This window comes from Rhipicephalus microplus, chromosome 8, assembly GCF_043290135.1.
Source record: "Rhipicephalus microplus isolate Deutch F79 chromosome 8, USDA_Rmic, whole genome shotgun sequence".
In the NCBI taxonomy this organism is placed as follows: Eukaryota; Metazoa; Arthropoda; class Arachnida; order Ixodida; family Ixodidae; genus Rhipicephalus; species Rhipicephalus microplus.
In genome coordinates, this window is record NC_134707.1 from 18,798,149 (window position 1) to 18,813,853 (window position 15,705).

At 46.2% G+C, this 15,705-nt stretch overlaps 1 protein-coding gene across 1 annotated transcript in view; it reads right to left on the reverse strand.

The window, feature by feature from the left end:
- Positions 1-15,705, reverse strand: part of LOC119164208 (uncharacterized) — a 63,343-nt gene that overhangs the window by 14,983 nt on the left and 32,655 nt on the right. The window contains exons 5-11 of the mRNA XM_037416346.2: positions 13,939-13,982; positions 12,181-12,217; positions 6,734-11,688; positions 4,776-4,827; positions 2,224-2,367; positions 1,380-1,591; positions 419-522 (exon numbers count right to left, since the gene is read on the reverse strand). Of these exons, the coding sequence (XP_037272243.2) occupies positions 419-522; positions 1,380-1,591; positions 2,224-2,367; positions 4,776-4,827; positions 6,734-11,688; positions 12,181-12,217; positions 13,939-13,982 (5,548 nt within the window). The remainder of the gene's footprint in view (positions 1-418; positions 523-1,379; positions 1,592-2,223; positions 2,368-4,775; positions 4,828-6,733; positions 11,689-12,180; positions 12,218-13,938; positions 13,983-15,705) is intronic.

The following is a 15,705-nucleotide window of genomic DNA, read 5'->3' on the forward strand; positions in this document are numbered from 1 at the left end:
CTGTGCGAACATGCAGAATTTTACCCGTAACATTATTGGTATTGTTTCACTGGCTACTGTACACAAGTTACAGTGGGCTGTTTGTCGTACATTGTATTTTTCTTGCATACAGTCTTTCAGGCTGCTGGATTTAATAACTTCTGAAGCGATTTTCAGCTGACTTCAAGAATTTGTTGTAAATTTCAGGTCTCATGCTATATGCTCCCGTGCTCTCAGAAGCCTCAATTACCAATCGGCAGCGCTTCTTGAGCATGTTGAAAAAGTGTTGTAGGGCCTCTTTAAAGACGAATGAACACCATCTAGCAGCTTTACACAGCTTTATCATGATTTTCGATACAATGTGAGTTGATGACTACACGGATGGTCATGTTGGTTTGATGCAACACAGCTATAGAAGAATACAGCAATTGTCACCAACCTTTCCTAGGCAGTCCGTGGTGGGGTACTTCTTGAGTAGTTCGTCCGCCTTGTGCTCATCCTGAAGGCGCTGCAAAATGTACTGGTTGAACTGAGCTTTGCACCCTGAAAAGAAGAAAAAAAAAAGAAAACCTGATTTGTCAAAGAACATTATCAATTAAGACAAAGTGCTGTGCCATCAACCCTATAGGCATAAAGTCAATCAGTCAACCAACATGTCATTTCCAACAAGCAGGCGAAATATTGAAAAGCCTCCTCTACACAAAATAAGAGCAGTATTTCTGGTCAATTACTCTTGAGCGCCTTTTTCCCTGCCTCATGTTATTCAAGCATTACGGGTGCACTGAGACTCAGCAGAACAGGATGGCCCAGGTTACAGATGCTCGCCCAATTGTATGACAATGTTACAGATATGCGCCCAACTGTCTGAAGATGTGAGAGATATGCGCCCAACTGCCCGAATATGTGACAGACATGCGTCCAACTGCCTGGCAAAGTGACAGACATGCGTCCAACTGCCTGGCAAAGTGACAGACATGCGTCCAACTGCCCGGCAATGTGACCGGCACGAGTCCAACTGTCTGACGATGTGAAAAATAAGCATCTGTTTGATATGCACCTAATTCTCCGAAGTCGTAACAGATATGCATCTAATTGCCTGGCTATGTTATAGATATTCGCTTCATTACACTAGATTATGGATACATGCCTCACTGCACGACGAGACTACCGACCAGTGTTTAATCGCACGACAAGACTACAGAGACGTGCATGACTGCACAATGAGGATACAGAGACTTGCGCGACTACACGAGAGGTTGTAGAGTGCAAACTCAACGACAACACTACGAACACATGCCTTATCACACCTAATTGTGCCCAACTGTGCGACTAAGTTGCATATTTGTGCTGAATTGCACGACGAGGCTACTAAGACAACGGGACATCAGAATTCAACTTACTGCATGTAACCTTATAACGCAGCCTCGTGATGACCTTTGCACGATGGCGAACCTCACCACTCGCAGCCGCTCGGGCGAGGGTGAGCCTGTCGCCCGAGTTGGGTAGCTTGACATAGTCTCCCAGCCATACCAGTAGCTTGACACGACCTTTGATGAAACCAAAAGCTGCTCTGTCGGCTTCCAGGACGCATTCGTACAGCTCCCAGTGTTTGCTGCCAATAGAAACACAGATGTTTCAATACAATGGCCTTTTCTTCACACGCATACGTCTCCGCCTTACATTATGCCTCTACTATTGGAGCTAGAGAAACAGCTTGCTTACAGGAACAAGCGCTATGAATTCTTGTTTTCCTTAAATGCACTAGAGTGGCCCACGTCCCCCCTGATTTGAGCATTCCCATTAGATAATAAAAAGTCACACAGTGGCACATAAAAAATCACAACCCAGCCATATGTTTATACTCCCAGCAAGTAGCACGAGAACTGCAGGTAATAGCGCTTGTCTTGTACCAAAAATGCAAAATGCCGGAAATGGTTTGAATTTCCTCGAGGATTGCGAGCATTGATGAGCTCTGAGGGAATAAGTTGGTTCACAACTTCGAACTCTCCGAAATATTGCACACCTGGACTCACTCGGACTCGCAACTCACTGCCCGACCAGAGTCTGAGTGAGTCAACTCATGTGCGAGTTTGTTGATCCTAGCCTGCATGACTACTACTGGTACTACTACGGTGCCACAGGGTTGACAGTATCACAGCAAGAGAGTGGCATCGAGAAAGCATAGGTACACCTGTAGTTCTGATGGACAAACAATGCCGAGTGTGGCGATTCGAACAAACTCACCGTGTCTCCTCAGGAATGTTGTAGAAGCTCCAGTAGAGGGTCTCCCTGATGTTCGTGTCATCGAGGCGGTCGATAATGCCAAGGATGTCGATGTTGGCCGTCAGGTCCAGCTGTGGGTCCGAAAGTTCATAGGGAGGGATATCCCTGCAATAATAATTTTTCGAAAATGTATGCGACACATCGTGCACCTTGAGCAGCTTCAAGTCTTACTATAATCGCCAAGGGAGCTATTTTGTAGAAATTAAAGGACGAAATGAAACGTGACAGAATGACGAGAGGGAGCAAACAGACAATAGGCAAAAATAGAGGAATTTAATTTAGAAATCTTTCTCATGCACGAAGAAAAGCTTAATATAGTTGAACATCAGAATTAGCAGGCATTGTTTTCCGAAGCTTTAAATTGAAGAGCGAAATTACTAACAATTTGCAGTAATGTCTTCATTGGGCACCAGACGGGTTCACAATTTCCCAAGACGTTCGGCGGTGGGGGAGGAGGCTAGTTGCAATTTTTTCAAACTACTGGCAAGAAACTGGAATAAACCAGAGACAAAGCAGGCTAATTTCTGCCATTCCTGGTATGGAACGAGCCAAACTGAGTCATCTGCTTTCGATATTGTCAAAAAAATTTTTGGTGGTGACGTAGACTCTGTGACTTAAGTACACCGCTGGCCAGACCATTTCCAGGACACCCGTCATTGTGCTCTCAAACAACGAGGTGTTTTCAGATGACGAAGCCTTCAACCACCGCATGTGGCGCTACAAGTGGCAGGCGTGTCCTCCACTGAAGAAATACAACAAGAAAATTCACCCGATGACCCTGGTGCTCCTTTTTGATACGTTTGTCATGGAAGAAACATACGTCGGCACGCATCAGCTTGATCAATAAACAGTTTTTGAACCTAACATCCCGAGTACTTGGTCGATGCTTTGCATTTTCCGACTACATCGACGACAAGCGCGCCAGCTGTCAGTTCAGTCAGTCAGTCACAGTCAGTTCAGTCACAGTCAGTCAAACATCAAATAGAGGTGGCTAAGAGTGTAGCTGACGCCGATGCCACTAGCGCTAGTCAGTCACAGACAGCCAGTCACAGTCAGTTCAGTCACAGTCAGTCAGTCACAGACAGTCAGTCACAGTCAGTTCAGTCACAGTCAGTTCAGTCACAGTCAGTTCAGTCACAGTCAGTTCAGTCACAGTCATTCACAGTCAATTCAGTCATTCACAGTCAATTCAGTCATTCACAGTCAGTCAGCCATCCAGACAGTCAGTCACAGTCAGCCAGTCAGTCACAGTCAACCAGTCAGTTCAGTCATTAAGTCACAGTCAGTCAGTCAGTCAAACATCAAATAGAGGCGGCTAAGAGTGTAGCTGTCGTCGATGTCACCATCAGTTCAGTCAGTCAGTCACAGTCAGTTCAGTCATTCAGTCAGTCATAGTCAGTTCAGTCAGTCACAGTCAGTCATTTTTGTTGGTGTTTGCCTATATCGTTTATTGTAATCTTCCCTACCTGCCTGGTCTTCAGTGACTGCAGTATTTTCTAAATAAATAAATAAATTTGACTTTAGCCCTAGCACTTGAGTTTTTATCCAATCTAAGTCTGCCGAAGACCGCTGGATATGCGTTCTATAGGATGATGTCTCCGTCTGTTTTGTGCCCATTCTGTGTCAAAAAGGCTGACAGCGCTGCCGCTTCTGTTTGCTATTGCCACGTCCCACCATCAGACGAGCCTTGACCAATACCGTGCGGCTCTCTCGTTACATTTAGTCCATTTTATATCAGAATGCGTGCAAAATGGCTCCTCACTTTACCCTGTCCTGCATGAGTAGATGCCGTTTTATACTTAGATAGTATTTTCTAATTTCACCACCTCATACCAAATTTCTCGCAGTTTTCAGCTGCACTTCTTACTCTTTAAGGGAACAGGGTAAGCGCTATACCCGCAATCTATTTTAGGCGAAGTTCTCCCATAACCATAAAAGTTACAATTGCCATTTTATTATCATTGTGATCATAAGCCATTCTTTTTCTTACTGAAGCAGACTTAGCACTGAAACTTGTAATGCTAATTATAGTCCTTTTTTTTCCTAGCACAAGAACTGCGCTAGTAAGTTACTGCATTTTGAGAACGGTTTGATATTCTGATAACTTTTAACCTTTTGTCAACGATAGAGTGGTTCTGTCAAGCGGATGAACTACACTCACCCAAGACAAATTAAGGTCAGCTCGCAAAGGACCATCTACACTTGTCCGAAAAGGGGAAAGGGTAACCACATCCAGTATGTTGATAACCAACAAATAGTATGCCAACTGTTGCAAAGAACAGCCAGTGGTGCGCATACGAACATATGGATTTATTACCAGGATGTACCTCCTAATGCTAATATTCATCAGAAACACTGAACCGCAAAAGCAAGATGTCCTTTGTAAAGAAGACTCATAAGAAAACGGCCATCATCAAGGCAGCTCACATCAACGTGCACTTCAGGTTTTACCGCAACTGTACAACTGCCTCCTTTCATAAATTTATAAGGAAAGAAAGACAAAACAAACTTACGCGACCACGCAGTCCTTAACTGATGACGATGGATTTCCTTCAGCACGAGAGCCTGAAATAAATTCAGCAGCATGTTTACACACACACACTAACACTCGAAAGCATGAGCGTGCTGCACACCTAGAAGTGCATTGAGTAATACCACTATTACTCCCACAATTAATACAAAGTGATGCAATTTCCATTATGTGCCCATGAGAACCGAGTTGAAAATTTCCTCATATTTATAAAGAAAATGCATTATTTTGGACAAATGAGATCCTCACCTTGGTGAAAAGGTTTAATTGATGTACGACTCTTGGTAAGCGTACAAAAGCATGTGCAATATATTCCACACTGGTACTCAATAAAAACCTCTACATTCATGGATTACGAGTAACGAACAAGATGTTTACTAGCGGCATGCAAAGGGTTTCTGTGCTTCACAAAGCTGTTTCAAGCAGTTTTATACTATCTATGAAAGTATTACAAAGCGGTGATGCAGAGAAAATTAGAAATGCGGCTGAGACAATCGTATCCATTTAGAAGACAATTTGCATCAGTATAACGGTTATGTGCACTATAGTGCAGATATGGCAAAAAGAACAAAACACTTCTATGTAACCATGTCAAAACCAAACCGGTACGCGAGTGCAACAAATGCATGTGCCAACGTGCAGGCTCGCATCTCCATACCAGCAGCGCCCAGTCCCAGTTTGTAATATGTTGTACACAAAATTATTCATCGAAGTCATACAGAATTTATGCGTTTGCCTCCAGAGCAGCTATGCTCAAAATGATTCGGGCACATTCCCGAATCGTTCTACCACTATACTACGAACACTTGCGGTAAATAAATAGGGGCAACTTAATCGGCTACATCGAGTGAAACATGCTAGATGGAATGAATGCCACCTTCGAATGAGCCCACCAGGCTTGTCGCTTGTTAGATTTCTTTCATTCTCAGCAATGAGGCAACACGTAGTTTTGCGATACATTGCACAAGAGAGGTTTGAAAATGCGGCAGTTGCAGTGCGGCGCTGACTCTAAAGGACAAGTTTGTAATATATTGCATGCTAGGTCTCGCGAGGGTACGTATTCCTAGTACTAATACAATTGGAACCAGACTTCTCGACAGACAAATTACGATTGACATTCTCACCATCAAGGCTGCAACTCTAAGCAGTACATACTTCTTATTCAAAAGCTAGTGCAGATATCGCGCATTTTCTTTGAAGCAAGTTGAAGCGGATGGCTACACATGACAATCAATAATAAATAACCTTGAAGCGAATTTTAGCAAGATGCAAATGACAACATACATCATAGGGACCGACAACCAATTTTGGTAGTGCCTCATCCTCTGGCACAACTGAACACTCGTCAGTAACAGTCAGCAAGTGTAATCACCAAATTGTTGTGTGGGAAATGCCGCAAAACATTTTTAACCATAATTTGTCTATTTGCAGTGAATATGAAGTCGTATACTCCCATGCTGCAAACAGTGAACGTGGAAGCGGTTCATGTTCAAGTGCAATAATTTGCCAAGTATGCGTGCACTCTGTGCTTGCAAGTGTGCACCGGTTCAGATGTCCTTTTGGACAGTTACAGAGAACACTGAGCCCCCACCATTTTATTTCTCAACAGAATCGCCTATTTATAGCAGTCACACACTATACTTACAAATGGATTACAAAACGCAACAATAGGCCTATTTGGTCATTTCAAGTCCTCAAACCTTCCTACATCTTAAGTTCACCTTGAGGCTAATTCGAATACTGTAACATTCAAAGCACTTGAATAGATATACAGGTTTAATATTTGGGTGCACAAGTTTTACAGCCTTCAAGCCGCATCCTGCAACAAGGGTAAGCTGACAAATACTGCTGACCCACGGCAACACCAAGAGTAAATAGAACTGGCGACAGGAAGTTGAACTTCCAAATGAACTAGCAAAGGATGGCAGACAGTTGGATTACCTGCTATTTCGCCCAATCTCCGAGTGATCTGTGCCTGCACAGCATCCAAGGCTTTCAGGGTAGACTGGGGGCTCAAGTCGTCAGGCACGTTAAACTCCTCTAGTAACACTGAGCTGTCTGGCAACTCTACTGGAGGACTCGACGCGTTTGTGGGAGTCGAGCTGGCCACCGGACATGGAGGCAGGCTTCGCAGTTTTGGTTGGTACGAAAAGACTGATCGTAGGATGTCCATTACCGAGCTTCCAGTTCGTTCAATTCTTTGTCGAGTCTTTGAAGCGCTCGTGGCACTGACAGCTGCCTTGCGCACTGACTCGGCCTTACCGTTTGCATTTTGCAACGGTCTCCGCCGCTTTGTGCTGGTCGGCACGGGAGAGCAAATATGGCGCTTGGAGCCGCTGCCTTTTGCAGCTGCCTGCTTCGGTCGCCTCTTCTTTGCCGTTGACCTGCACTTCTCCGACGACCTCGCAGAAGGCGTACTTGGAAATTTGCTCCGCTTCTTCGAGGAAGAAGAGTAAAACATGTTGATCGGGATGCAGACGTTGGCATCGGGAGATTTCAATACTGCTCCGGTGGGCTTGCTATTTTCCGTGTGGCATGTCTGTTGGCTGGCAGTCTCGAAGCTCCTGGAGGGATGCTGGCTGTCTGCAGAGGAGGATGTTGTTGAGTTGTTACCGACAAGAAATGGCTCTGGGACGTCCGTAAGCATGTCCCCGTCATCAACACGAGATCCAGTGGAACGCTGCAGGACCCTACATGACGTAGCGTGCAGCTGATGACTTGAGGTCTCCCCGGGGTTGGGAAGAGCCTGAATGCGGGACACGTCAAAAAGCCCCTTGCTTGCGACAGGCACAGCTGGCATGTTTTCATGACCATTTTCTGCACAACCGTTGGCATGGAGGCCCATAGCTTCAATGGTGCTTTGTGAAGTCTGCAAGTCGACTGCCGTGAACTGCAGCCTTTTCCTAGACCTCGAAATGGTAGCACCTTGGTTGCTGCAACTGTTTTCTGGTTGGTGTACAGCTGCAGTGGAATGCTTTACCGAACGAACGCGGGTTGCTGAGGAGTGAACTTTCATTGATGAAGGTGCATCCCTGTTGCTTTCATCCACAGTGGTGCCATCATTGATCTGAACAATGCTGTAGTCTGGAGGAGAGACAGCGAATGTGGCACTGGGCCTAGTGCCGTTACCAGAAGTTGCCAAAAATGTAGAGCTCTTTTGTGTGGGTGCTCTACTAACAACAAACGTTGCACTCTTTCGTATGGGTGCATCATTGACGATATGCGTCCCACTCTTGCGTGCAGATGCATCGCCAGCTACCAATGTCACCCTTTCTTGTACAGATACATCAGCAGCCACCAACGTTGAATTATCTCTTATGGCTACATCACTAGCCATGAGCGTTGCCCTCTTTGGTACGGACTCATCGTTCTTGCATGCTAACAAGCTTGCCCCAACACACTGGGCATCAGCAGCAGAGGCAGCCCTAGAACTGATTCCAGGTGAAGAGGTTGTCACTTCACTTTGTGGGCAATGGCCTACTACTGTTTCCAACGTTCCCATTGGTCTTTTCCTGCGAGTAGTGCTAAGGCTCTTCGAAAGAGACTCACGGTTAAACTTGGTGATGCTGGCACTCGAAACTGCCGCAAGCGAGCTTTTCTTCGAGGAATGGCTAGCAACAGCTTGGTCTTGTCGGGCATCTGCAGCCTCCTGTGCGATGGTCTTGTCGAGGTTCGCTCTGACTTCGCTGCTAACAGTTATGCTCTGGCCTTGATTGCACACGAGACGAGAATGACTGACACTTCCCATCTGCTGCCTTGCTTTGGTCAGACTTTTAGACCCGCATGCACTCTCGTTCCGTGCATCTGTGTTTCCCTTGCCAACCATTTCTGGTGAGAACACGTCATCCAAGAGTGTCAGCGAGCTGACATATCCCGCAGGCATTTCCAGCAGAGCCGACACATTGGAGACGTTTACAGTAGAGTCTGTCAACGAGTTGAACATGTTGGCCGGAGCAGTAAGATCCACCTTCAAAATGGCACTTTGTTTCTTGATTGACGGTGGAGCGACAGTTGCCCTTCTTGTCGGGCCAACCGATTGAAGGCTTCGTTTAGCGGCAGGGCTCGCTAAAAGCTGGTAAGCAACACTGTCTTTGCCTTTCAGGACGTCGGCAGGCGATGCTTGAACGCTAAGCTGCTTCCTTGCAGAGTCCTTTACGCTCGTGTGAGACTTCCCTTTCGTGGGTGTTGTGGGGGATGTGGACCGTTCCACACTGCGAATGTTGCCAGCCGGTTTGTCCTCGGGTGTGGCTTTCAGCAATGAAGGAGCGGTCACGTCACACACAACGGGCAGATCTTGGGGCACCGCTTCGCTCGAGTCATCCAAAGATGCTGCAAAACTGGCAGGCGTGTGCAAAAAAGGCATGCTGCGAGAAAAATCTGCACCACTTTTATCTCTGGCTGTTGCATTGAGTGAAATCATAGACAAACGCGGGTCTAACCTCATGTACTCCGAAGCATCATTAACATCATCTCTGTTGGATTCGACATGACTGTGAGCCGCGACGCTCAGTTCCTCCCCTTGACTGTCCGCATGGTTCAGACTATGCTCGCCAGTGACATGATGACTCTTTTCGACAACTCCTGGTGACACATATACTTGCTCATTTAGCTCAGTGCTCGGGCCAGTCGTGCCTTCGTCAATCAAAGGACACTCCATAGTGTTTGGACAAGTAATATTCATTGCTGCAGACAAATCACCGTCTCTATAATGCAGCGTACTCTCTGCCGGCTTAGCACATGGATGATTCTCACGAGATGGCTCTTCCAAGCCAAGCAAGTCATCACAGGTTATATTCATGACATCGGTCATGACTGTGCGATCCTGCAGTGTTGCGATTGGCGCAGTGTCAGTGCCCACCGTCAGCCCTGTGGTCGTACTGAGACCAGTTACATTTCTAGTGAACACCTGATAATCAGTCGCCAGTGAAGCTTGAACTGGCGAAAGACACATGCTGTTAGACTTTCTCGTAGCATTCTGGATGCCCTCAGATCCAAGTAAGTCTGCACAGGTCATGCTCATGACATCGGCCATGAGTGTGCGATCCTGCAGTGTTGCGATTGGTGCAGTTTCAGCGCCCACAGTCAGCCCTGTGGTCGTATTGAGACCAGTTACATTCATGGTGACCACCTGACAAGCAGTCGCCACTGAAGTTTGCACGGGCGATAGACGCGTGCTGTTATTCTCTCTCGCAACATTCTGGATGCCCTCCGATCCAAGTAAGTCTGCACAGGTCATGTTCATGACATCGGTCATGACTGTGCGGTTCTGGAGTGTCACGGCTGGCACACTACTTTCAGTTCCAGTGTGAATGGCTGGCTCTGGGGTAATGTCGAGACCAGTTACATTCATGGTGACAACCCGATAATCTGTCGCCAACGATGTTTCCATAGGTGAAAGATGTACATTGTCAGGCTCCCTCACATCATTCAGAGTAGCCTCCGGTCCAGGAAAGTCTGCACAGGTCATACTCATGACATCGGTCATGATAGTGCGATTCTGGAGAGTCAATGCTGGCTCACTACTTTCAGTTCCAATATCCGCTGCTGGCCCTGTTGTCATGTCGAGATCGGTTACATTCATCGTGACTGCCCGATAATCTGTCGTTGCTGAAGTTTCCATAGACGAAAGATGTGTGTTGTCCGCCTCTCTTGTGAACTTCTGGGCACTCTTGTAGCCTGCTCTGAAACTAGTTGCACTGTGAAAAGCAGGGGCACGTGGGCTGGGCTGCATCGGTGCCATTCCAGTGGATTCAGCATGCCCTCCCATTAGCATACACGCATCGTTGCGACGGTTCGTAGCCACGAAGGCAGCAATGTCGAATTGCCCAATAGCGCTTGTGAGGTTGCCGTTAGTGCAAACAACCCCTGGAGTGTCAATTTCTTTCATCGCACCTTTCATGTCCACGTTGCCTTGGTCGGATAGACTTGTTTCCCGTGAAACTGGAGCAGGCTGTGTAGAAGCCGGTTCCGAGATGCATTTGGCACCCTTGCCTATTATCTCTGATGGATCGTTGCGGCGGTTCAGTGAAACAAAAGCAGCGAGATTGAATGGCTCTATCTTCTGTGCTGCTGTGGCTGGGCTCGTGTCTGTGCGCCCCGATTCTAACTCACCCGGCTTACTGCCCAAGAGCTCGGCACAGTCGTGTTTGCGGTTAGACGCCACAAAGGCAGCAATGTCAAACGTACCCGACGGACTTGCAATAGCGCAGTTGCCTTTTGCGGCCTCCTCACTGGGAACGACACCAGCATCCACCTCATCAGAAGCACCTGTTGCGAAACTCGTGGAACCAACTGGGCAAGTCATGTTCATAGTCTGCTGCAGCCGAACCGTGGCATCGCCACCAGTGACCATGTCTTGTGGCCTAACGGTGACGTCCATCCCAGTGTCTGAAACTACGTGGGTTCGATGCGTGCTCGTGATCGTCTGTTCGAGCACAGAGGTGCCGCAAACGCGAGTCATGTCCATGCTTCGGTCGCCAAGCGTCGTCTTGAACGATGCCAAAGCAGACTGGTTGTGACTGGTGGTTTCGATGCACGTCGTTTCCATCGTCTTATTGTCAAGCATCGTCTTTGTGGCTTCCGCGACAGTCTGGTTGACGGTGCCACCGCAGGTGATGTCCATGGTACCATGCCCGAGCGTCCCGTCCAAGAAAGGCTGGTAGCTGGATACATCAAGGGCCTCACTGATGTTCCCATGTTGAGTGAACACGAGGCAAGAATGTGCTTCCTCCATTAAAACTGATGTCGTCTTCGTGGGTGATGCAGCTTCGGTGCTGCCACTGCCTTCATTGGCTGTGAGGTAGAAGCTCTGCTCGAGGGGAGTGTGGTGGAACTGCAGCAGTTGGACCGCTTCGCCCACTGGGTCTTCCACAGCATGGTCCGATTGAGTTGTGTTACTGTAGGGACAGAAAGAGATGGAAACTAGAACGGCAACCTCTTAAGAGCATTAGCAAGAAAAATAAAGGTGCCTAGCATGTGCGTAAGATGCACCAGAGTCGCAGAAAAAGCTGAAAAATTGAATTTTTAGAACCTATTATAAACTCTTTTGGGTTGACTACTGTGAGTACAGTCATAGGGTGACCACTGCACGATAAAACTTCACAATTTGTAAAGTAGGGAACTACGCTCTGTCCTACCACTGACTATTAAAAGCACAGCACTACATGTCGGGCATGATGCACACTTTTTTTATTCTATGGCTGCCGTTTACGAATTTTAACCGAGCCCTTTCTAATGGGTAGGAAGCTTTAAACTACCCACTTATTATGAATTTTACAAAAGAAAAAAAAAAGACTTTTCATTGAGGTTGGATTTCGCTCGTTGCCCGATAGCGACTAAAAAATTTCCCTCATTCTAGTGAAATGAGAGATTTGCCTGTCACAACTTACCCAGGCAGGAACACCAAGCCAGCCTGTGATGCGCTCTCTGCAACAGAAAGCACAAGCAGAGTCAACAGACCGATTAATTAAGACATGCAAACATGCCTCCTATGTGGAAATGTCTGAGAATGTCCGGAAAGTGGCAAGATTTTCAGAATTATTTCCCAATGAATGCACCGCGCAAAAACATCTAGTCTAATAAGCAAAATGTGTCCAACGACACATTGTGTCCCAATGACAATGCGACACCCAATGACAAAATGTGTCCCGTAAAGCCGGGCAACGATGTGCACGGCAACAGTGACGCGAGACTGTCCGGTCGGTCCGCTTCTTGAGGCGGGTAATTTGAAGTGCGCTAACCCGATGCGAACCACTAAAATGTAATTTTATTTCAAAATAGGCCCTTCCTCGGCACGAAAGTAACACTACAAGGTTTCTGGACTGCTATTTCAACAATCAACGTCGACTTAATAGCCGTCTTTAGTGTCCCTTTAAGCTGCACTGAAATCGCACAGCCCACAGGTTTCGACCATTTCGCCTACACCAAATTGCGACCGATGCGGCAGGGATCGCAGTCGCGACTTCCCGGTCAGCAGCTGGGCACCATAACCACTACACCACTGCGGCGGACTGCACTGTGAGGAATAACTGCTGGCACCTGCCCCCGAAAACTATCGTGCGGTCTTCCAAAAAATACCTCGTATGTTACGGTACTTAAAAAGTGAAACTCGTCTTGTTGACAAGTCTGAGCCACCATGCTCATTAAAGCATGCATATCAAAGTATAGCTCTAAACCTGCCAGTTAAAAATTGGCTTTAATGTATTTCTCTTGTCATTGCATCTCTTCATGTAGTGGTACAGTGAAGCAACACAATGAGGCGGATAAGTAGCACGGTTACAAATCTGCAAGCATATGTAAAGGCAATTTGGCATGAAATGCCCCATCTTGAGTTTTCTTGAAACACTGAAAAAGCCAACGGGGCTTATGCACAAAACAGGTCAAGCACCATGGTTTCAAGCTGCCTTGATGGATGTACAAGATAAATAATGGGTCATGTCGACTATGCTATAAATTCTATGCTTGGCAAATGAAACACATGCTTGCTAAATCTTTGAAATCAAAACTACATTTCAATTTTTTTGGTTTTGTGTACTGTCCAGGTTGCATCACCCTCTGCAAGATTGTTTGCGCCTCATGGGGCATACACTTCTTGTGGATGAGTCGCATTTAGGTTTAACAGTCACTAAGCACGAGGCAGTGATGCGTTTTGCGTGGTTCAGAGTTAGCAGCCTCTGTTTTACTTGGCGAAGTGCATTGCCATCTGTGGGTGCCATAGACTTAGCATACGAAGTTTAAGGAAATTTAATCCAGCCAATATCACGAAAGCGCCAAACATTTAGAGATTTCTGGCATCATGTGCGGAGATTTTGGCACGAAATTTAAAAACAAAACTTCAACCTTGATTTCATTCGCTAACACTGAACTTGCAGTACTGAAACATACCAGAATCTTTAGAGTGCAGTTTGTCAATGTAAACCAAGAAGTAATTGTTTCTTTTAAGCGTCTCTTTAAGGGTTCAGAAACCTTATGTTTATGCAGAACACTTCGAACATATTTACCATCGACGTCGGTACTCCTTTCAGATAGATACACAGCAACGTGATCAGCTATCAGTTTTTATGGCGTATTAATTGCATATTATGGAGTATAACACAGTCGACACAACTAGCCGATTGTTAACGAAAGCTCAGCAAAAATTAACTCACCACCACCAGAGCAATGTTCATCCGAGATTTCACACTTGAACAACCTGGAAAACCAAAAATGTGACATTACTACCGGTTCACTTCTGTCGCATGCAGAAACTCGCAAGAGATCATTTAGAACTTTTTGATTATAAGGACTAACTAAAAACTATCAGGAGGGTATAGATAAGATAGAAATTAGTTATTGCTACTGTATAACTGCATGCTAACCATGATTTCTGTAGTTGTCGCACTGTAGACCTGCTCATATTTTCTTGAAAAAGAAAAAACGCCAGGCCTGCACGAACCGCGCAGCACAGTCTCAGCGAAAAGTAGAAAAGCAGCCTTTCAGAGCCTTTCTAAATGCGGGGCATTTCTTAGTTGCACGATGTCACGCATCGACGGCCATGTCCACACCCGCACTGTGTATGCTTGCATCTTCCATGTCGTGTCGCATGCTCGCGTCTCGTGCCAGCTGTATGCCCCCCCCCCCCCCTCCCTTGTATATGTAGGCACTGAATCGCACATCAGCGTTCCACTGCTTGAAGGCAATGCTTCATTATTCAATAAATAAGAAAGGATGAAATAATAATTGGGCATTCCCAAACCACATCCCATTACGCAACATTCACGCAATACCCCCCCCCCCACTCCGCAACGCACTCGAGTTCCCCCAGTGGGAGGATGCGGACGAAATTTTTTAACCTCTTTGGATAATTGTTAGAAGCACACTTGTGGGGTACCCAATACACCATAAATCATCATTTTTGTGTAGAAGGCAGGCATTCACTATGCCGTCCATCATTCTTCGCAAAGGCGTAACACCCGTTACACACTTGCAAGGAATTTCGCGCAGCTTTTTGATGCTGTGGCCGACGAAGAATCATGCCCGAAACTTTTGTAATGGGTCGAAGAATCGAAAGATGCAGTCGTAACTCAATTCGCGTTCTGCGATGCCTGGTTGTTGCTTTGCTGTTCCAAAACACTATTACTCATATTTAGGGGACCCCTTTCCCGACATCATGCCCAAGGCCAGTTTGTAACAACATTTTAAAGCACCTGCGTTATGTCGTACGAAACAGGGATATGTCAATTGTACTGTATAATAGCACCTTCATGTACACTTACTATTTAAGGCACAACAGTAACGCTGTCCTCTGGATCAACAGCTTTCAAGCACGTATTCCAACAGCCGATGATGATGTGTGGCGCTTTATGGTGCAAGGGCCAATTGATGGCCAAAGAGCGCCATTTCAATGAGTATAGAGATGTGGACAATGATATGTTGCGTGCCTGTATAGGGGCCTTAAAATTCCTCGCGATAATGCGGGTAAAAACATAAGTATTAAAAACATGACAGTGACGTGATATGCATAGTGAAAAGGGTGACAAAGGTTTTGATTATACAAACGTGTAAAAATATTTAGCACTAGCACAAGTGCCTCATCAGCGCCCTTGTGTCCAAGGGCTGCGAGGCAAGTGCTTTCTTGTGTAGCCACCGCAGCAAAAACCTCTCTGGAGAGGTCGTGCTACGGGATGCCCGGGTATATGATATGAAAACTATGAATTTCTTTTAAAAACGCTAACAATAATTTATGACTAAAAAGCGGTTCCCTACCGACGAACATTGCAGGGTGTAAAGGTATATGTTGCCGGTAGGGTAATGGAAAATGTTGTTTTCTTAGAGTTTCTAACTCTTTACACTGGATTAACATGTGTAGGACCGTTAATGCTTCACCACATCTGTCACACAATGGTGGATCGCCACCGGACAAAAGATATGTGTGT